Raw genomic sequence first — 24,809 nt, forward strand, 5'->3', positions numbered from 1 at the left:
TATAAGGCCATAAAATAACAAAAACAAATAACTTAAGGACGAGCACACCTAAAAGTTAAACATTCTAAAAATAGAACTATTAGCAAAAACCAACAAAACCAACAACCACATGATCAAGTAAATTGCAACGGAATAGCTGCGCTTGATTGCGTCGGCATAAAAAAATGAAAAAGTGGGAAAAAAGCAACCATAATATACAAGGCGAACTTACCACAGTGCGCAGGCAACTGGCTGAGTCAGTGGGAAGAAGTCTGATGAGGAAATGTGGTGATTTCCGAAATAGCTATCACTTCTACCATTTTTTCACATTATTTTTTCTTTTCCGCAATAAATTTTTCATTAAAAACGGCCTCAATCTCATTAAAAATTTTTGAATTCAATAGGAATATTCAACGATTTTAATGAGCTTTTAACGAAAATTTTGTGGAAAACAGGAAAGCAACAATAATTTACATTTTGGTAAAAGTTATAGCTGACATTTCGGAGATCACCACATCTGCTCATCAGACTTCTTCAACCGCGGTCACTGGAATATGAAGCGCCGACCTCGGACGTCAAAGCCAGTGGTCTTACCTACTGAGCTAAGTTCACCACGTAAACTGTTGTTGCTTTTGCCACTTTTTCATACGTCAACCCAACTACAATCAAGCGCAGCTATTCCGCTGCTATTTACACTGGATCATGTGCTTGTTGTTTGTTGTTGGTTTTCGTTAATATTCTATTTTTAGAATGTTTAACTTTCAGGTGTGCTCGTCCTTAAGTTATTGGCATTACAATTTTCATATTCAACAATTTTATTGAGCTTGAAGCCGTTTTTAATGAAAACTTTGCGCAAAAACAACAAAAATTTACATTTTGGGAGAAGTAATAGCTGCTATTTCGGAGATCACCACATCTCCCCATAAGACTTCTTCAACCGCGGTCACTGGGATATGAACCAGCGACCTCGGATGTCTAAGCCAGTGGTCTTATCCGCAGAGCTAAGTTCGGCACGTAAACTCAAGTTCATTAAAATTGTTGAATATAAATGTATAAAATATATATAATATGTAATATATCACCACCTCAAAACCATACCATGCTAGTCTTGATCAGCAAAGGAAAGTCAGGAGGAAGCCTGGCATCTTCATACAGACCTCTGCGTGTGCTAGATACAGCCGGAAAACTTTTCGAAAAGCTCCTGCAATCGCGAATTCTAGCAGCAGTGCAAGAAGCCGGGGATCTCACAGATGCAATCCATCGCGTAATTAATACAGCCGAGGCAGCACAGCAGGGCAATCACCATTCCTGAAAAGTCACGCTACTAGCGAATCTGGACGAGAGAAATTCGTTTAATTCGGCACGATGGAGCGATATACTGACGGCTCTCGAAACACAGATTCAACACGCCAGCTTATTTAATGCGCATGATGAAGAGTTACTTGAGTGAGCGCACACTTGAGTTTAAAACCCAGGAGAAACTACGGTCGATCGAATTAACCTCGGGAGCTGTGCAAGGCTCAATACTCGGTCCGGACCTATGGAACATTCAGTACGACAGCCTACTAAGATTGGAAATGCCACAAGATGTTGAACTTGTATGTTATGCCGATGATGTAGACGTAACGCGATCTCACGACGGCTTACTGGAAGCTCAATCAGGCTATGAGAAGAATTAAAACGTGGATGGAGGACCACCGCCTCACATTAGCTTACTGGAAAACGGAGATGGTTCTGCTGACAAGGAGTAGAATAGAGAAAATCGTCCCAATATTTATAGAACAAGAAGAAATCACCACCTCACGATGCATCAAACACCTCGGGATTATACTGGATAGTAAGCTCACATTCTGGGACCACATCCAGAGTGTGTCGAAAAGAGCGTCTGAAAAGACAGCAATGCTTAGCAGACTAATAGCAAACCTGAATGGACCCAAACCATGTATACGGCGACTCTTTGTGAAGGCAACGAAGTCAATTTTGCTTTACGGAGCAGAAATCTGGGCTGAAGCTTTAACGATAGACAAATACCACAGACGTCTCATCAACATTCAACGACAAGGAGGACTAAGAGTGGCGTACGCATATCGCACCGTATCGGAGGAAGCCGTATTCGCACTCGCGTCAACAGCGCCGATCGACCATTTAGCTAAAGAGGGGTAGGAGATATGGCAGTCAAAAGAACGGATTGGGAAAACTCAGGCAGCAAAGAAAGCCAAAAGCAGATTACTGAGCAGATGGCACAAAAATGGCAGAGTGCTCAAACGGGGAGGTGGACAGCGAAACTAATTCCGCACCTGGACTGCTGACCATACCGCTCACATGGGAAGGTGGGTTATTTCCTCACTCAATTCTTGACCGGCCACGGATGCTTTAGAGCAGGCATACCCAACGCCGGCAGAACTCCGTAAGCAAGTGCCCTGCGCTGGCAGAATTCAATAGGCAAGTGCCCTGCGCTGGGCACGGCTGCTTTAGAGCATACCTGCACAAAATGGAGAAGGTGGCGAGCCCACACTGCGTTTACTGCTTATATGTAGACGGTGCAGAACATACATTCTTTTTCTGTGAGCGCTGGGATACCAACAAGCGGTATCGTTACACCCGAAAATATCGTTTCAAAAATGCTTACTGATCAAAACTCATAGGTCGCGACTTTCACCGAGATCACTGCGGCGTAAGAAAATTGATCTGGACAATTAGGAGATTGAAAGCAGAGGAACCCAAAACGATTACAATTTATAGTGGCCGCTAAGTTAGAAAGCGTTGCCGCTTTGGTAATTTTTAACCAAAATTGGTAATTTTTTTTATTTATCAAGTTTGGTGATTTGGTAATTAATTTTTCAATTTTGTAACTTTCTCGATTCGCTCTTACATGTCAAGTAGGTCAATATTGGTTCTGATTCCACATTAGTAAGAGGCCCGTAAGCGTTTCCTTTTATAGAAATACCAGGAAATCCTCAAAGTTACAAACAGAGAAACAAATTCGTTCTTAACTTCTTTTTAAGATTTCTTATTCTTGAAGAATATAAACCTGTTTTGTTTTTTAACTAAAGTATACAGATATACCTAGGTATATATATACTAGAGCGTTTAAAATTTTTTTTTTGGAAATTCATAACGGCTACCTCAAATTATTGTTATTTGTGATAAAAAAGAGAAAAGTATTTTTTTTTTATTTAGAATGGTTTTTTTTTACTTAACTAAATTCAACCCTTGACAATGTTTAAAACGTTCAGTATCAACGTTTTAATTTTAGTAATTTTTTTTTTTTAATTTGATCGCCATATTGGATCCGTACTTAAATTATGGAGGGAACACTTTTCCACCCTACTGTATGGTAGCAGCACGGAAAGTTGTGGAGAAAAAGAATCCGAGCCCCCGTAGATGACGACGATGTTCCTCCGCCTGACTATGACGAGGTACGAATAGCACTAACGCGGCTGAAAAACAACAACGCTGCTGGAGCTGATAGCCTGCCAGCTGAGCTATTCAAGTACGGTGGCGAAAAGTTGATAAGGTACATGCATCAACTCTTATGCGCAATATGAAGATGAACGCATACCGGACGACTGGAATTTAAGTGTGCCATTCATGCCAGCTACCGCGGGATCAGACTTCTAAGCATAGGTTACAAGGTCTTATCGAGCGTATCGTGTAAAAGACTGAAGCCCACCGTCAATGAACTGATTGGGCCTTATCAGTGTGGCTTTAGGCCTAGAAAATCCACCATTAGACCAGTTATTCACAATAAGCCAAATCTTGGAAAATACCCGCGAGAAAAGGATCGACACCCACCACCTATTTGTCGACTTTAAAGCCGCTTTCGACAGCACTAAAAGGAGTTGCCTATATGCCGCTATGTCTGAATTTGGCATCCCCGCCAAACTGATATGGCTGTCTACAAGGAGCAATAACACCAGCTTCGTTAGAATTGGGGAAGACCTCTCTCAGCCGTTCGCCACCAAACGGAGTTTCAGAAAGGGCGACTCCGTTTCATGTCACTTCTTTAATCAGATGTTGGAGAAGATATTAAGAGCTGCAGAACTGAATCGCTCAGGAACAATTTACTACAAGGGCGTGCAATTGCTGGCTTATGCCGATGACATCGACATCGACACCTTGTTCTTCTTCTTCTTCTTATTTGGCACTCGAACCGCATAAGCGAGGGTCTGGTGGTAAACGAGGACAAGACGAAGTATCTTCTCTCATCAAACAAACAGTCAGCACATTCGCGTCTTGACATCCACGTCACTGTTGACAGTTATAGTTTCGAGAAAGTAGAGAATTTCGTTTACTTGGGAACCAGCATTTACACTGACAATAATGTCAGCATGGAAATCGATTTTACAAATTGAGGTATCAAATTAAAGGGCTTGGTCTGTAGATGTGCAATAGCTTCTTATTTGCTTAAAAAGAGTTGCCACCTGATAAAAAAATTAAATTCAAATTATTTAATATGTACGTACAGAGTTTCGGTTGAATACGGACGTGTTCTTTATTTGCTTCATAAAAAATCATATTTATCGTGTAACTAATAATACTTAAGCATCGAAAGACACACTAAACTATTATTGGAATTTTGTGTCGTCGCGAACGGCCCTCAGAAATATAAAAAATCAAACCGTGATCGCGAAAAATACATAAATAAACAATAAGACATTGTGTGTATAAAAATAAAAAAACTAGTGTTTACATACAAAACTATAGTTAAGCGAGAGATTAGTGTCGAGGGTGCTCCCCTAAAGGAGCGCAGGCACTCAATGCAAAACGCAAGCAAAAGAAATGCATATTTGACAATTACTGCATACAGCCTAAAAAGCAAAACCAGCAACAATAACGCTAAAGAAAACTCTTATACTGCTAACACACCATCACAAACAGCAGATGCAGCCAAGCAAAGAGCATCTTCTTGCTCTCCAGCAGTGATCAATGCGGACAACAATGCAGCTGCCGATACTAATGCGTCGACGGCAACAAACAAAGAAGAAGAAAAACCAGAAAAAATGCTACTGTTCAGACTGGGTTAGCGAAAGCGCACACCCGAAAAAATGGAAAACAAAGCTCAAAAAATAAAATGTTGAAAGTAGTCACTTCAGGTACTTCTACATCGGCGGAGAATAATCGTTTTAGTATTCTCGATGATATGAATAATGATTCTAACCAACAGGTAGTTAAAAAATACAAGCCTCCACCTATTTATCTACGAGAACAAAGTTCGAATGCCCTGGTAGATACTCTCTTAAAACTATAAGGGAAAAATAATTTTCATGTGGTTCCTATTAAAAAGGGTAATATACACGAAGTGAAAATACAGGCTCAAAACGAATATATTTTTCGTAAAATTACCAGTGAGTTTGATGAGTGTAAGAAATCGTATTACACCTATCAACTTAAAAGTAGTCGAAGACTAGAAGTAGTCATAAAAGGCATCGAGTCCAGTGTGAACCCACAAGAGATAGAAAATGCTCTTAGGGAAGAAGAATTTAAGGTGCGCAATGTCTTCAACATCAAAAATAAAGAAAACATCCCTCAACCGATGTTGATAATAGAGCTAGAACCTGACTTTCACAGTCTGAAGAAAGGCGAAGTGCATCAAATATATCAATTGCGATATCTTCTACACCGTAGTATCTCCGTAGAAGAGCCCCATAAGCGTAGAGGCCCTGTTCAATGTCATAACTGCCAGGAATTTGGTCACACACGTCGCTACTGCACCTTACCTGGTGTCTGTGTTATCTGTGGGGATCTACACACTTCTAAAGAATGTGTGAAACCAAAAATCGACCCAAAATCCAAAAAGTGCAGTAACTGCGGTAGAAATCACACTGCTAACTATAGAGGTTGTCCAGTTTATATCGTATGAAAGAGAAAACAGTTCCCAAAAATATTCATATTAAGCAAAACCCCATACCAGAACCCGCTAAGCCAATGTCTGCGCCAATGAACGTTAATAACTTTACTTCATATGCACAAATGCTCAAAAATACTCCTCCGACACAACCTCTTTTTGGTCAGAACAGTAGTAACCTAGAAGCTACTATAAACAACTTTATGAAAGTTATGCAGGAGCAAATGATGGCAATGCAGAGCATGGTACAAGATTTGATGTAAAAATCTATTACTTCAAGCCATATTAGCTAAACCATGAATAATCTCAAAATTTGTTTTTGGAATGCGAACGGGATAACCCAGCATAAAAACGAACTAGAAATTTTCCTAGAGCGATATCATATAGACGTTTTGCTTGCATCAGAAACCCACCTTACTCAATTTAATAACTTTCAAATTAATGGGTACAAATTCTATAATACTAAGCATCCACAAGCTAAAGCCCGAGGTCTTCCACTATCCGCTATTCTCATTCGTAACAGAATAAAGCACTATGAATAAGAATCGCAAAGTGATGAGTTCATTAATAACACTGCAATACACATTGATGACCACTTGGATGGCCTTACTGTATCTGCTATATACTGCCCCCCCCCCCTCGTCATAACATAACGGAAAAACAATTTGACGACTTTTCCTAAAGTTTGGCAGTAAGTTTATTGTAGCGGGAGATTACAATGCCAAGCACACATTCTGGGAATCTAGATTTATTACACCAAAGGGTAGAAATCTATATAAAGTAACCCAGAACAGAAGATTTGATGTCTTGTCTACTGGTCAACGTATTGGCCATCTGAATCCCAAAAAATACCCGATCTTATTGACTTTGGTGTAACAAAGGGTATTGCGCGACACCGAGTTAATACTGGAGCCTTATTTAATCTCTCTTCAGATCATCCACCCTGCCTCATAACATTATCAATGTTTATTAATTATGAGGAAAAACAAAAAAATCTTACAAATAAGCACACAAACTGGTTTAAATACAAAAAGTATGTCAGTTTGCACATTGACCCGCAAATTCCTATTCGGACCAAGAATTATACCGACAGGGCAGCTGAACATCTCACTGATATAATAGTTAAGGCCGCAGAAATTTCAACACCAAATCCTTCTATTAAACATCGCAGTTCTTGCTGCCCTGGCATGCACACCCCAAACATTCTTAACTTAATAAGTAAAAAGCGACAATTAAGAAGGGAATGGTAAAGAATTCGCTCTCCGAAGCTTAAACGGGAGCTGAATGCGTGTACAAAGGAATTACGTATTTAGTTGCAGGCGGAAAAAGAAAGAAGTACGCAGTCAATCCTTCAGTCCTTGCCTGCTTCGAAACAGACTGACTACCCGCTTTATCGAACACTGAAGCATGCGAAGAGGCCCGTTCTTCGAGAAGCACCATTACGTCTTTAGACCCAAAGAAGGTGCTCATCCTTCCAATATTTCAATACCCCCCAGTAGCCTTACCACAAATCCGCTTCGGTTAAAAAAAAAGGATTTAATTAACACCATTGTTCATGATATTCAGAAGCATAAAGCGCCTGGTTACGATAGGATTACAGGTGAAATGATAAAAGAGCTTCCACAAACTGCCATACATTTTTTGTTACATATTTCTAATAACATGCTAAAGTTGGGAAACTTCCGCGACTTATGGAAACCTTCGGAAATAATTATGGTGCCAAAACCAGGCAAAGATGAGACGGTAGTAAGTTCATATCGGCCGATTAGCTTGATTTCTGTATTTTCCAAAATATTTGAAAAACTTCTATTGAAAAAAAAATACAAGTAACCAAATAATACCACCACATCAGTTTGGGTTTCGTGAAAAACGTGGCACTGTAGAACAAGTTCATAGAATTGTTTCTTCTATTAGAAAATCATTCGAAGGGAAGCAATACTGCACCGGTGTATTTTTGGACATCTCTCAAGCTTTTGACATAGTCTGGCGTGATGGGCTTATATACAAACTAAAGGTTTCACTCCCTGCAAATACGCATGCAATTCTGGAAAGCTTTCTGGTGGGGAGAAACTNGAAGCAATACTGCACCGGTGTATTTTTGGACATCTCTCAAGCTTTTGACATAGTCTGGCGTGATGGGCTTATATACAAACTAAAGGTTTCACTCCCTGCAAATACGCATGCAATTCTGGAAAGCTTTCTGGTGGGGAGAAACTTCAGTGTAGGGCAGAACTCCTTTGGAACGGAAAGTCACCCAATATAAGCAGGTGTCCCTCAAGGCAGTGTTCTAGGACCCATATTGTACGTAATATGCACTCGTGATTTGCCAATTGATAAAACTCTAACCATTTCAACGTTTGCTAATGACACAGCTATAGGCAATAGTTCAGACCCTAAAGAGGCTTCTTACAAGCTGCAAGAATATTTGAAAAAGTTAGAGCTATGGCTAGGTTCTTGGAGGATAAAGGTTAACGAAAGCAAGTGTGTTCAGACAACATTTACTTTGAAGAAAGAAACTTGCCCACCACTAAAAATAAAGGCTATACCACAAAAAGATAGTGTCAAATACCTTAGGATGACACTAGATAGAAGACTTACCTGGAAAAAGCATACAGAAAACAAAATTTCTCAGGCGAAACTAAAACAAGCAACCCTTCAATGGGTTATAGGACACAAATCTAAATTAAGCCTAGATAACAAGATGTTGCTTTTTAATATGATGCTTAAACCATGTTGGGCATATGGAATAGGGATCTGGGACACAGCGTGCAATTCCATTTTGAACAGACTTCAAAGACTGCAGTCAAAAATATTACGCGCCATATGCGGAGCACCGTGGTCATAAAAAATACGAACATCCACAAAGATCTTAATGTAAATACGGTGCATGAGGACATAAAAAGGCTAAGCACCAGTTACTCAGCACGGTTAATGAACCATCCAAATCGTCTAGCGGGAGATCTTCTTAGCCCGAGATATGCAAGAAGACTAAAAAGAAAGATTTATCCGATATTATCAAATGATGCGCAATATAATAAATTGCGATATCCGCAATAAAGGGTGAACACACCAAAACTGCGACACTTAGAAATTACTACCAGAAACAAACTAGAAGGCTTTGAAATAATTTTTTTGTATTATATAACTTGGAAGTTTAGATGTTATTAAAATGTTAAAATATTAGTTATTATTTGCTCCATATGCAAGTGATCGGTATTTTCATCGCAGACGCGCCATCATGTTCTGCACGACTGCATCATCGACATTACGCGATGCGCACAATTACTTTGTTTTGCACTCTTCAATAATTTTCACTCTTTCACCTGTTTTCTTCAAGATTCCTTTGACAATTGACCAATATTCCCCAATAGGACGTGGCTCTGGGCTATTGGGTGGATTGCAGTCGTGAGGTACAAAATTGATGTTATTTGCATTATACCACGGCAATGTGTCCTTGGCATAGTGGCAGGTTGCCATGTCCGCCTAGAACGATGGCCTACTCCTTATCTGTTGATAAATGACAGAAGACGCCTTTTGAGGCACTCATCCCGATAAACTTGATCATTCATTGCCCCGGATGGGAAAAAAGGGCTGCTCTTACGGCCGCAGGAACAAATAGCTTGCCAAACCATGTGGTTTTGGAAATTTGGACTTTATTTTCAGCTTACAATTTTCAGGGGCATCTTGACGACTTGCAGCAGTATAAAAATCTTGACCTGCAATACATTTTGAATTTTTATAGCAGTAGGTTTCGCAGTCCATAACAATGCAGTTGTATTTTTTAATTTAGAATTCATACAACTTCCGAATGCGGGATTTCGCTGTAACATTCTACTTTGCGCCTCGGTCTGGCGCTGTTTGAGCTGTAGAACATCTCAATGAAGCTTTCCGCTTTACCTTTTGTACGAAAAACTGCGATCTCCGTAAGGATTTTGCAACATAACGCGACAAAATCTTCGGATCTCGCGAAAACGCACTGAGGACGTTCCGAGCACTGTTTCTATCACTTTGACCATGCTAACCCCCGCTCCCTGGTTTTCTCGTAACTGTCAGGCCTTATTTGTACCGATTAAAACCCTGCAAACTGTCGAATAGTGCACTCTTTAATTTTTTAGCAATTTTACGTGTACTTAAGGCCGGATCATTTATAAACTCGTGCAAAATGGTTTGTCTCGTTTCTAGCTCGGTTGCCATTTTTAACTCAACTAGGAATCAAATTCAAATGAAATTTCTTCTACGTTCAACTAAGGTCATGGTCAACTTATGGTATTTGAATTTCAAAATATTGAATTCGTTTTGGGTAAGTTATAAGCTTCCCAAAGTGTCGCAGTTTTGGTGTGTTCACCCTTTATATCAATTTCGGCTCTGGACCTCGTCCTTTCAGACCGACTACCCAACACCAGTATCAGTGCAGCTCTGAAACTTGTCCTTTCCGACCGAACACAGCCTACTGGATTGTAATTACTTAAATATAGAGAAGCGAAGGCACGGCGTGGAAACTAGTCCTTTCCACCCGCCCAGGCAGTGTGGCTCTGGAACTCGTCCTTTCAGACCGCCTGCCCAGCACGATATCCAGGCATCCTGCTGCTCGGAATCTTGTCCATTCCGACAGCCACAACAGCTGTAATAAATATACATATATGTATGAAAAAATCAAAAAAAATTTAAGCATTGCCGCAGAGATTTTAAATTTAATAGTAGTTTGTAGATTTGAAAACTTATTGTTAGTTTCAATAAAAAAAAATAAAAAAAAATGGAAATCCAATGCAGAATCACTCTTGCCAACAAGTGCTACTTTGGACTGAGTAGGCAATTCAGGAGTAAAGTCCTCTCTCGAGGTACGAAAACCACACTATCCCCCTATTATGAATTTTCATACGATAGACGATAAACGCTTGCAAGCATGTCGTATAAAATGAGATTTCTTATTATGGTTTCCACACACCCGATAGATGTACTATTGTGAATGACAGTGGTATTTGTTTACTATTTGTTGTGAATTTAAATGAAAAAGCTGTTCTTGTCTAGATAAATATTTTCAAAGCGAACATTTTGAACTTGAATGGTGCGAAAATTTCCATAAGCCGTACAAAATTAAAACGAAACATGTTTCCTTCAACCTCAAATGCGTTTTATATAAATTCAAATTGATGAAACTCGCATAGAGGATACAGTAAGAAGACAATTGAGAGATGCTTCCGATCCTCTGCAGAAGAACTCGATAAGGTAAGTAACAGGAATAAGTTTTATTTGCTAATTACTAAAAAACAATTCTTTAGATTTCAGAGAAACTTTCGACTTTCGAAAGAAGCTGTTACATATGTTCTAACAGAAGTAGAGAACGAGTTGCTCCCACGTATAAAACGTCATCCATACCGAATATTAAATGTTTTCACAACTCTGAGATTTCTTGCTCAGGGGTCATACCAACAGAGTGTTGCAACGAGGCGTTATTGGATTACCCCAACCTAAGGTTTCTACTGTGTTTATAAAAATGTGCATCCTTCAAAACGAATTTATCAATAAACCAGTGCTTGGAAATTTGAAATCTTTGTTTTGAATTAAAGCTCAATCCTTTGACTAAACGTGTATGTTAAAGTTTTTAGATTCGGGTCACGCCTTTGGACACAACAACCCAAAATCATTGTACAAGTAACTAAACCGTACCCCTTGGAGAAGCAACACGCTCAACTTGGTTTTTTTTCTCGCAATTTTCGCCCTGAAAAATTGCAGTATTTTGTTCAAATCGTTTCCATTATTTCATGTTATTCATTTAAATACTTATATCACTTTAATTTTGTTAAATAGTATCGTGTAAAAATGGACAACCGCTTGCAAGCGTAAGAAATCGAACAGCTGATATGATAGCTATCGTATGGTAATACCATATATGTAGTACTCCTATATTGGCACTAAGAGCTAGTACCGTCCGAAAACACTACAGTACAGATATATCAATAAACACGTACGAAAGAAAAGGAACACATACGTTTATAAATAAACATGTACACAACACATATACAAAAACGGCACTCAAGTACACAATACATTGACAAAAACAGTACTAGACTGTCTCGCTCTGATTTCTGAATGCTTACACATTGAGAAGTTAGCTTACTGCCAATATAGAAGTATTACATATATGGGTAATACCAAAATTCAACGATATACGATAAACGGTAGCTATCGAATTTCATACGCTAGAATTTAATATACGGCACAAAAGAATGCGAGCGTTTATCGTGTATCGTATGGCTTCATAATAGGGGGATCTATAAGTCACTTATTAGGCCCGTGCTGGTATATGGCGCAGAAGCATGGACAATGACAACATCTGATGAGGCGGCTCTTGGAGTTTTCGAGAAAGAGATTTTGCGGAATATTTACGGGCATTTACGCGTTGGCGAGAGCGAGTACCGCAGACGATACAACGACGAGGATATAGTGCAGCGAATTAAAATACAGCGGCTCCGCTAGCTTGGGCATGTCGTTCGAATGGATACCGACGCTCCAGCTCTGAAAGTATTTAACTCAGAACCCGCTGGTGGTAGCAGAGGAAAAGGGAGGCCCCGAGATGGAAAGACCAGGTGGAGAAGGACTTGGCTTCATTTGGCATTTCAAATTGGCGTCAGTTGGCACAAAAAAGAAACGACTGGCGTGCTTTGTTGAACTCGGCCAAAATCGCTTAGGCGGTTACAGCGCCAAATAAGAAGAAGAAGAATATGGTAACAGCAGATATTTTTTCGCCAGACATATTTTTGTATAGGTTTTTGCTAAGCTCATTAAAAATTGTTGAATATAATTGTTATAAGGCCATAAAATAACAAAAACAAATAACTTAAGGACGAGCACACCTAAAAGTTAAACATTCTAAAAATAGAACTATTAGCAAAAACCAACAACCACATGATCAAGTAAATTGCAACGGAATAGCTGCGCCTGATTGCGTTGGCATAACAAAATGAAAACGTGGGAAAAAAGCAACCATAATATACAAGGCGAACTTACCACAGTGCGCAGGCAACTGGCTGAGTCAGTGGGAAGAAGTCTGATGAGGAAATGTGGTGATTTCCGAAATAGCTATCACTTCTACCATTTTTTCACATTATTGTTTCTTTTCCACAATAAATTTTTCATTAAAAACGGCCTCAATCTCATTAAAAATTGTTGAATTCAATAGGAATATTCAACAATTTTAATGAGCTTTTAACGAAAATTTTGTGGAAAACAGGAAAGCAACAATAATTTACATTTTGGTAAAAGTTATAGCTGACATTTCGGAGATCACCACATCTGCTCATCAGACTTCTTCAACCGCGGTCACTGGAATATGAAGCGCCGACCTCGGACGTCAAAGCCAGTGGTCTTACCTACTGAGCTAAGTTCACCACGTAAACTGTTGTTGCTTTTGCCACTTTTTCATACGTCAACCCAACTACAATCAAGCGCAGCTATTCCGCTGCTATTTACACTTGATCATGTGCTTGTTGTTTGTTGTTGGTTTTCGTTAATATTCTATTTTTAGAATGTTTAACTTTCAGGTGTGCTCGTCCTTAAGTTATTGGCATTACAATTTTTATATTCAACAATTTTATTGAGCTCGAAGCCGTTTTTAATGAAAACTTTGCGCAAATCAACAAAAATTTACATTTTGGGAGAAGTAATAGCTGCTATTTCGGAGATCACCACATCTCCCCATAAGACTTCTTCAACCGCGGTCACTGGGATATGAACCAGCGACCTCGGATGTCTAAGCCAGTGGTCTTAGCCGCAGAGCTAAGTTCGGCACGTAAACTCAAGTTCATTAAAATTGTTGAATATAAATGTATAAAATATATATAATATGTAATATATCAACACCTCAAACCATACCATGCTAGTCTTGATCAGCAAAGGAAAGTGAGGAGGAAGCCTGGCATCTTCATACAGACCTCTGCGTGTGCTAGATACAGCCGGAAAACTTTTCGAAAAGCTCCTGCAATCGCGAATTCTAGCAGCAGTGCACTAAGCCGGGGATCTCACAGATGCAATCCATCGCGTAATTAATACAGCCGAGGCAGCACAGCAGGGCAATCACCATTCCTGAAAAGTCACGCTACTAGCGAATCTGGACGAGAGAAATTCGTTTAATTCGGCACGATGGAGCGATATACTGACGGCTCTCGAAACACAGATTCAACATGCCAGCTTATTTAATGCGCATGATGAAGAGTTACTTGAGTGACCGCACACTTGAGTTTAAAACCCAGGAGAAACTACGGTCGATCGAATTAACCTCGGGAGCTGTGCAAGGCTCAATACTCGCTCCGGACCTGTGGAACATTCAGTACGACAGCCTACTAAGATTGGAAATGCCACAAGATGTCGAACTTGTATGTTATGCCGATGATGTAGACGTAACGCGATCTCTCGACGGCTTACTGGAGCTCAATCAGGCTATGAGAAGAATTAAAACGTGGATGGAGGAGCACCGCCTCACATTAGCTTACTGGAAAACGGAGATGGTTCTGCTGACTAGGAGTAGAATAGAGAAAATCGTCCCAATATTTATAGAACAAGAAGAAATCACCACCTCACGATGCATCAAACACCTCGGGATTATACTGGATAGTAAGCTCACATTCTGGGACCACATCCAGAGTGTGTCGAAAAGAGCGTCTGAAAAGACAGCAATGCTTAGCAGACTAATAGCAAACCTGAATGGACCCAAACCATGTATACGGCGACTCTTTGTGAAGGCAACGAAGTCATATTTGCTTTACGGAGCAGAAATCTGGGCTGAAGCTTTAACGATAGACAAATATCACAGACGTCTCATCAACATTCAACGACAAGGAGGACTAAGAGTGGCGTACGCATATCGCACCGTATCGGAGGAAGCCGTATTCGCACTCGCGTCAACAGCGCCGATCGACTATTTAGCTAAAGAGGGGTAGGAGATATGGCAGTCAAAAGAACGGATTGGGAAAACTCAGGCAGCAAAGAAAGCCAAAAGCAGATTACTGAGCAGATGGCACAAAAATGGCAGAGTGCTCAAACGGGGAGGTGGACAGCGAAACTAATTCCGCACCTGGACTGCTGACCATACCGCTCACATGGGAAGGTGGGTTATTTCCTCACTCAATTCTTGACCGGCCACGGATGCTTTAGAGCAGGCATGCCCAACGCCGGCAGAACTCCGTAAGCAAGTGCCCTGCGCTGGCAGAATTCAATAGGCAAGTGCCCTGCGCTGGGCACCGCTGCTTTAGAGCATACCTGCACAAAATGGAGAAGGTGGCGAGCCCACACTGCGTTTACTGCTTATATGTAGACGGTGCAGAACATACATTATTTTTCTGCGAGCGCTGGGATACCAACAAGCGGTATCGTTTCACCCGATAATATCGTTTCTAAAATGCTTACTGATCAAAAATCATAGGTCGCGACTTTCACCGAGATCATACTGCGGCGTAAGAAAATTGATCTGGACAATTAGGAGATTGAAAGCAGAGGAACCCAAAACGATTACAATTTATAGTGGCCGCTAAGTTAGAAAGCGTTGCCAAAATTGGTAATTTTTTTTATTTATCAAGTTTGGTGATTTGGTAATTAATTTTTCAATTTTGTAACTTTCTCGATTCGGTCTTACATGTCAAATAGGTCAATATTGGTTCTGATTCCACATTAGTAAGAGGCCCGTAAGCGTTTCCTTTTATAGAAATACCAGGTAATCCTCAAAGTTACAAACAGAGAAACAAATTCGTTCTTAACTTCTTTTTAAGATTTCTTATTCTTGAAGAATATAAACCTGTTTTGTTTTTTAACTAAAGTATACAGATATACCTAGGTATATATATACTAGAGCGTTTAAAATTTTTTTTTTGGAAATTCATAACGGCTACCTCAAATTATTGTTATTTGTGATAAAAAAGAGAAAAGTATTTTTTTTATTTAGAATGGTTTTTTTTTTACTTAACTAATTTCAACCCCTGACAATGTTTAAAACGTTCAGTATCAACGTTTTAATTTTAGTAATTTTTTTTTTAATTTAATCGCCATATTGGATTCGCCATTTTGAATTTAAAAAAATTGACTTCAGATTCGTAATCGGCGACCCCAAAAACTCTCGATTGCCGGGTTTCGAACAAATCCAATCATTTAAAAAACAATGGGTCGCCATTTTGGATCCACCATTTTGGATCCGCGATTTTGAATTTTGAAAACTTGTGTTCACATTTCTAATTAGCAACCCAGAAACCCCCTGGTAACAAGTTCCAACCCATGACAACGCTATATCGTTCAGTATCAACGTTTTAATTTTACTAGTCTCTTTTAGAAAGCATATTTTCGGGCACTAGGCCCATTCTAGCTGCCCAAGACAGGTATGTAATTAAGGGAATGTTCCCCAAAAATACCACAGTAATCATATGTAAAAACCACAATTTTAGCTACATTTTAACATGTCACGAAAATAAAAAATAAAAAACTGAGAACATCAGCGGTTTTATAAAAAACCGATCAGCGCGACCTCCAAAAAAAACTTTTTTTTTCAAAATAAAAAAATACGTGTCTTTTTTTTTTTGATCACAAATAACAATATTTTGATGTAGCGTTTGTGAATTTCCAAAAAGAGATATTTTATGAACCACTCTAATATACAGGGTGTCCCAGAAGTAACGTGCCAAACTTTAGGGGAAGGCAGGTGGGGGGGTGAGCTCCCTGATAAACAAAAAATTTTCAGGTAAAAGTGTCACCGTTTTCGAAATATTTAAATTTTTTCGAATTAAAAAAAAATCGTGCCTTTTCATGTGTTTTCTTTAACTGCAACTACAAACCGGGCAATACTTAGTAAATTTTTTATGTAAAATACTTCCAGATAGTTGCCTCTCCATACTCAAATGCAATGTAGTTAAAATATATTAAGGAACCATCATAAAATTAGGACTATTTCTGGATTTTTAACTTTTTGATATTTTCTTCCCCAACTTTGACTCTCTCGGGTGAAAAAGAAATGTACTGAGCTATAGCTTTACATTACATTGCTCATTTAATAAAGATTTCAGAAAGGTGCCACACTTACTGTTTTGAATAGAAAAAAAAAGTTATAGCCGCTTTTGTGGGTAAAGGACTGAGCACGCTAGAATGTATTTAATAGATTTAAATTGAATTTGCTCTTGTTACCGTCAAATGAATGCTAAATAGTACAAAGGTACATAATTACTTGCTTCTGACATTATTTTATGTTACTTACCGGAATTCGGACTAGAGTCTATAACAAGGGCTATATCTATCAATATTTTGTGTGAAGGATGGGTTCACGTGAAATAAGATATACATGAGTTGTTTGAAGAAAAATTTATTCATTTATTGATAAAATATGCTCAAATTGGCGACCTTCTACTCTAATACAAGCTCGGCACCTTTTAAGAAAAGACGCTTTTAGAGATCTTAAACTCAATTGGGCCATCTCAGCAGCAGCTCCATTTATTTGTTCCCGCAAATGCTCTTCGTTTTGAATTGGATTGGAATAAATTTTGTCCTTAAGACAGCCCCAGTAGAAAAAATCTAATGGATTCAGGTCTGGCGATCGAGCGGGCCACGTGATTGGCCCGTATCGTCCAATCCATCGGCGAGGATAAGTTTCGTCTAAATGAGCTCTTACTTCACGCCCGTAGTGAGCAGGGCACCCGTCATTTTGCAGCCATAGTCTTCGCCGCAGGTTTAAGGGTACATCTTCCAAAAGAGTTGGAAGCCGTTCCTGAAGGAACTCTAAATAGCTGTGAGAGTTGAGCGTTGGCGGCAGTTCCACAGGTCCCAATATCTGACAAATAAAAATAAAATAAAAATAATAACACCATAAATTTATTTTGTACCGGTACTGCGAACGATCTTCTCTCATTTCGTGAGGGTTGTCTATCTGTCAACTGTGAAGGTTATGTAAATTAAAATAACCATCACGTTTGCATGATGATTCATATAACTTTTTTTTTTCTTTTCAAAACAGTAAGTGCGGCACCTTTCTGAAATCTTTATTAAATGAGCAATTTTTTTATGTAGTTATAGCTCAGTACATTTTTTTTCACCCGAGATAGTCAAAGTTGGGGAAGAAAATATCAAAAAGTTAAAAATCCAGAAATAGTCCTTACCCTTACTTACTACAGAAAGTTGTGGAATTTTTCGCTTGTTAGGTTTAACTATACTTTAAAAAAGATAAGTTAACGGCCCTTAGTAGAATAACTCTGCGAACCGTGATTATTTTGGCTTCAAATATGCCATAGGGTTGCCATAATTTGAAAAAAAAATCGCTGTCGTTTGTTATCGCATAACTAAAGAAAAATTATATTGCCAGATATTTGAAAAAAAATGTTTATGTTATTTTATGGCCTCATAACAATTATATTCAACAATTTTTAATGAAAAACTTATTGTGGTAAAGCAACAATTATTTGAAAAAATGGTAAAAGTGATAGCTATTTCGGAAATCACATTTCCTCATCAGACTTCTTTCAGTAGGATTCGAACCGACGATCCCAATGACTCAGCCAGTTGCCTGCGCACTGTGCTAAGTTCGCCTTGTGAGTTCATGTTGCTTTTTTCCACTATTTCATTTGTTAAGCCAACTACAATCAAGCGCAGCTATTCCAGTGCTATTTAAACTTAATCATGTGGTTGTTTGTTTCTATTAAAAATTCTATTATTAGAATGGTTAACTTTTAGGTGGGCTCGTTCTTAATTTATTTGTTTTTGAAGTGAAACTTCTTTAGCGGCGGTTGGTTGGTTGGGAGTAAATTGGCAAATTCAACGGAAATTGCACATGGAAATGGTGCAACGGAAATGGTGCAATGGGAATGGTGCAACGGAAATAATGCAACGGAAATGGCTGGGGCTGAAACAAGTGCTTCTAGTGTGTATGCATATGGTATTAATTTAACAAAAATTTGCTAATAAAGGGTTAAAGAATAACACTTAGAAAAAGACCAATACAAGAATGAAAGTAAAGTGGAGTACGTACATAGATAAAGAAAAGGATAAAGGCAAAGGTAAAAATAAAAACAAAAACAAGGATGCGTAAAGATATAGGCAAAAATGAAGACCAAGGTAAATTTAAACACTTCACTTACCTACTTATATAAGGGCAAAGGCGAAGGGGAATATGTAGCCGAAGAAAATGATAAACATAAAAGCAAAGACAAAGAGGAGGATGCGGATACCGATAAAAGTAAAGACGAAGATAGGGGAAGAAAGATTAAAATAAAGGTAATTAAAGAGGAAAGGATATAGAGAGACACACAGAGACTCAATCTGGGAACTATTTTGGGATTTTAGAGATTTTCGGGATTCTCGAGACTTATCGATAAAATAACCGATATTTTTAACGTCTTTGTTATCCATATTTATCGATTTTGTTATCGATATTTACCGATTTTGTTATCGATATTCATCGATTTTTTTTATCGATAATTATCGATTTTGTTATCGATTCTTATCGATTTTGTTATTGACTTTGTTAGCGATATTTATCGATTTTGTTATCGATATTTATCGATCTTGTTATCGAACCTTATCGATTTTGTTATCGATATTTATCGATTTTGTTATCGATATTTATCGATTTTTTATCGATATTTATCGATTTTTTTGCCGATATTTATCGATTTTTTTTATCGATTTTGTTATTGACATTAATCGATTTTGTTATCGATATTTATCGATTTCGGTATCGATATTTATCGATTTTGTTATCGATATTTATCGATTTTATTATCGACATTTATCGATTTTGTTATCGATATTTATCGACTTTGTTATCGATATTTATCGATTTTGTTGTCGATATTTATCGATTTTCTTATCGATATTTAACGATTTTGTTATCGATATTCATCGATTTTGTTATAGATATTTTGTAAGATGTTACTATCGAGTTTGTTATCGATAGAGGGTAAAGATAAAAATTAATATAAAGGGAAACAGAATAAAATAAATGTAGTTAGAACGAACAGGAGTAGAGGTAGGGATCTAGATAGAAGAACGATAAAAAATATAACCTTAAGCAAAAGCAGATGAATGTGTGTATGTATATATTTATGTATATTGGTTATGGGAAAAAAAGAGATACGTAACGTAAGCTTCACTTCTCCAGTGTGGCCCAGGCGCACTTACTTTTTTGTTATTTTATGGCCTTTTAACAGTTATATTCAACAGTTTTTATTGAGCTTGAGGCCGTTTTTAATGAAAAGCACCAATAATTTGAAAAAAAAAGTAAGTGCGCCTGGGCCACACTTTAGAAGTGAAACTTACGTTACTTATCTATCTATACATACACACATCTGCTTTTGCTTAAGGTTATATTTTTTCGCTTTTTTTCTATAAATGTAGATCCCTACCTCTACCACTGTTCCTTTTAATAACATTCATGTTATTCTGTTCTTCCATTATCTTCATTTTATCTTCATACTCTATCGATAACAAAATCGATTATAACGTCCATCAAAATATGGATACAAAAATCGATGACAAATTCGATCAAAATTTCAATAGCAACATCGATAATACCATTGGTAGCTAAATCGATTAGAAAATCGATAAAAATATCGATAACAAAATCGATAAAAATATCGATAACAAAATCGATAAATATCGATACAAAATCGATAAATATTGATAACAAAATCGATAAATATCGATCACAAAATCGATAAATATCGATAACCAAACCATTTATATCGATAACAAAATCGATAAATATCGAAAACAAAATCGATAAATATCGATAACAAAATCGATTTATATTGATAATAAAATCGATAAATATCGATAACAAAATCGATAAATATCGATAACAAAATCGATAAGTATCGATAACAAGATCGATAAATTTCGATAACCAAATTGATAAATATCGCTAACAAAGTCGATAAATACCGATAACAAAATCGATAAATATCATTAACAAAATCGATAAATATCGACTACAAAATCGATAAATATCGATAACCAAATCGATAAGAATCGATAACAAAATCGATAAATATCGATAACAAAATCGATAAATATCGGGAAGAAAATCGGTAAATAACGATAAAAAAGTCGATAAATATCGATAACAAGACCGATAAAAATATCGATTATTTAATCGATAAGTCTCGAAAATCTCTAAAATCCCAAAATAGTTGCCAGATTGAGTCTCTGTGTCTCTCTCTATATCCTTTCCTCTTTAATTACCTTTATTTTAATCTTTCTTCCCCTAGCTTCATCTTTAATTTTATCGGTATCCTCATCCTCATCTTTGTTTTTACTTTTATGTTTATCATTTTCTTCATCAACATATTCCCCTTCACCTTTGCCCTTATATATATAAGTAAAGTGTTAAAAATACCTTGGTCTTCGTTTTTACCTTTATCTTTACACATCTTTGTTTTTGTTTTTATTTTTACCATTGGCTTTATAATTTTCTTTATCTATGTACGTACTCATCTTTACTTTCATTCTTGTATTGTTATTTCTAAGTGTTATCCTCTAACCATTTCCGTGTGCAATTTCCTCTAAATTTGCCAATTTACTCCCACCCAACCAACCGCCGCTAAAGAAGTTTCACTTCAAAAATGGTAGAATGGATAGCTATTTCGGAAATCACCACATTTCCTCATCAGACTTCTTTCAGTAGGATTCGAACCGACGATCACCACTGACTCAGCCAGTTGCCTACGCACTGTGCTAAGTTTGCCTTGTTAATTCTTGTTGCTTATTTTCCACTATTTCACTTTGCTAAGCCAACTACAATCAAGCGCAGCTATTCCGCTGCAATTCACTTGATCATGTGGTTGTTGGTTTTGTTGGTTTTTGTTAATATTTCTATTATTAGAATGTTTAACTTTTTAGGTGTGCTCGTCCTTAAGTTATTTGTTTTTGTTATTTTTATGGCCTTTATAACAATTATATTCAACAATTTTTATGAGCTCGAGGCTCATATATGAGTAGCCGGCAACCATATATATGAGTAGAATTCTACGTAAATATGTATGTTCTCGTTCAAAAAGCTACGGAATTCAGCGGCGGATGTCCCTCTGCTTATGTGTGAGTCAAAAGCTTTCCTTCAAGCGTTGAATTTTTGATATATTTTCTTGTCATTTGTTAACATAACAGTGGTCGAGAAAATTATAGCCGCACCATATTTTGACAAGTTTTAGCATACATATTTTTTTTGTAAAAATATTGTTCTTTCTTTAACAGAACTCAAAAAATTTTAATTTCAAACTTCGTTCAATATTCAAAAAAATTCAACAAACTTTCGTAAAAATTTTAGGTGAATGGAGCGCTAATTGCCTAAAAAGCTTGGTATCTTCGGATATACATATGTACAGACATAACGAGCCCTAACTGCCAAAATCACGTAATCGAAATTTTTTTTCAAAATTTTCTTTTTGGTGCAGAAAGGCATCTAGATGCTCTAGGAATATTTTTGCATCAAAAAGAAAATTTTGAAAAAATGTCGTTTACGCTATTTTGGCGGTTAGGGCTCGATATGTTTTTTTGTACAGTTCTGCACATAAAATAAGTTTGGTAATTTTTTGTTGACTATGGTAATTTTTTCCGGTGGCTTTGGTAAAAAATAAATAAAAAATTTGTTGCAACACTGCTCTCAACTTGGAAAAGAGAAGACGAACTAATAGCTTGATGCTGGCTTCAAATGTGGCGGCCCTGGACGCAAGGCGAGTTGAATCTGACCCAACATGGGTCGCTCTTGAATTCCATATCCGGAAGTAATGCGAAAGGGGTTCCAAGGTAGGGAAATATCCAGGGTAGGAGGAGGGATTGTTTTAGAGGCTACACCACACACCTAGGAGTGACGCCTCCTATATGGAGCGAAGGCATTTTAAACCCTTTCCTCACCGCAAAAAAAAACCATACCATGCTAAGTCATTCGAGTTTTAGGCAGACTTAGCATAGTATGGTTTGGAGTCGTAGATATAAATAACAAAAACAAACAATGTAAGGACGAGCATACCTAAAAAATTAAACAATTTAAAAATAGAATATTAACGAAAACCAACAACAAACAACAACCACATGATCAAGTGTAAATAGTAGTGGAATAGCTGCGCTTGAATGTAGTTGGGTTCACATATAAAACAGTGGCAAAAGCAACAACAGTTTATTATTCTAAAATAATAAAAAAATACCTCGCAGTATCCAATTTGTAAACCGAACTGGAAGCGATCATACAACAAACCCTAAATTGCGTAAATCCGAGATCTACCTTATTTTCGAAGGGAAATTTTAATGGGAGATACATTGCCTTATATTTCCCTCCGCAGATGGCTAGATTTCGAAATTATAACGAAGGTAGAATACATTCTATAACGAAGGTTCGGTTTTGTTGGAGAATTGCCTCGAGGCAAAGACCAATAAATATTCAAATTCATTATCGAGGGTTAGACTTAAAAATTAGATTCTTTTTGCAATCCTCTTCGAATTTTCAACCAAGTTCAATGTTTATTGGGAAATAAAATATCAACACCATAAACTCGCATTGCATTCATAAATTGTTAGTACTTACTTCTCCATATTCATAATCTTCGTCTTTAGGTTCTTCGCCAATGCCCCAAACTTCCATGTTTCGTATCCTAAAATTTTGTTTTTTACTTAGTTGAACGTAATCACGAAACGATGTACATGACTCGCTACTTTGACCTAAGCCATAATCACTGTCAATCCATAATCCCCAATAATATAATTGTCCGCCCATTCCCTGTAATGGAGAAAAAATATATATATGTAGAAACTTTGTTGGAAGTATGGTGATGTTTCTGCGAATTATTGGTGGCATGCACTTTAAAAGTAGTAAAAAGAGGGCAATTGCAAATTTGATTGCGTTTGTCGTATCAACTGCATTGAATTTAAATCGGTACCTTTTTTATTTATTTTTGACTGCATCGTTCCATCAAAAGAAGACCCAAGAATGCGCAAGGAAAAGGGGTACTAACAATGAAATTCTGCGTAATCGTTATTGGTCTTAAGTGTACACTAAAACATGCAAATCGGCATAGGAGGTATGGGTAGAGTTTCTACAAATGTATCAAGATGGTGGATTAATGTCGACAATTCGCTTCTTGCACACTTTGATTTCCATTCGTTTAGAGTAGCGATGGGCATAATGTGCACATACGGGCAAAATGCCCAAACGTGCAAACCGCGGGCAAATGTGCAAACCGTTGGGTAGATGAGGTGAGGTAATTATGCCCGGGGGGGAAACAGAAAATTTTGCACAAATTGCATCTGTATGTGTGATCGGAATGAGAGAACAAGTATATGTGAGTACTCACGAATGTGAGACCCCATGGCTGCCAACTTTCCTAAAAGCCCAAAGCTTGGGACAAATCAAAACATCAAAATTTTTTTTTTCAGTAAAATTTAATATGCATCTATACTACATTAGTGATCGGTCCAAGATATAAGTATTGTTGTATTTATCAAAAATTAAAATAAATAGTAACGCACTAATAACGATTTTGAACTTTTATAGAACCAATTGAATTTTCACTTGAATTCGATCAAGATATATATTTTATTTGAAACAATGCATTTTGTATGTATGTACATACTTATGTGTATAAAAAGATTTTCGTATCCAGAATAACATTACCTAACGCAAACGTCAAGCTGTGAAGCTGTGTTTTTCTGTGATCTGTTTAAATTTTGTGTTTTATAAAGCTGTTTACGCTTATTAAAGTAAAAAATTAAAAAAAGTGTTAATAAACTTCTGGTGCACAATTTAAAGATAAGTAAAACATCAAAATTTCCCGTAAATTTGATTAATTTAACTTGATATTCTTAATTGCATGTGCCGAGTATTTTGTTTCATATAATATATTGTTGTTGTACAATTGTTTTTGTTTGTGCACATTGATTTTGCTCTTTTTGTCTTTTTGTCATTTCTGCTGTTTCATCTTTGTCACAGCTGTTTGCGTTGTGTTTATTAGGTGTCAAATATACAGTGCAT

General features: G+C 37.3%; 1 protein-coding gene across 1 annotated transcript in view; it reads right to left on the reverse strand.

The window, feature by feature from the left end:
- LOC108358635 (TLD domain-containing protein 1) overlaps positions 1–24,809 on the reverse strand; it is a 214,481-nt gene that overhangs the window by 16,003 nt on the left and 173,669 nt on the right. The window contains exon 6 of the mRNA XM_017610074.1: positions 23,367–23,558. Within this exon, the coding sequence (XP_017465563.1) occupies positions 23,367–23,558 (192 nt within the window). The remainder of the gene's footprint in view (positions 1–23,366; positions 23,559–24,809) is intronic.

Source organism: Rhagoletis zephyria, unplaced genomic scaffold, assembly GCF_001687245.7.
Source record: "Rhagoletis zephyria isolate East Lansing unplaced genomic scaffold, Rhagoletis_zephyria_1.1 Rzeph_scaffold_00279, whole genome shotgun sequence".
Taxonomy (NCBI): Eukaryota; Metazoa; Arthropoda; class Insecta; order Diptera; family Tephritidae; genus Rhagoletis; species Rhagoletis zephyria.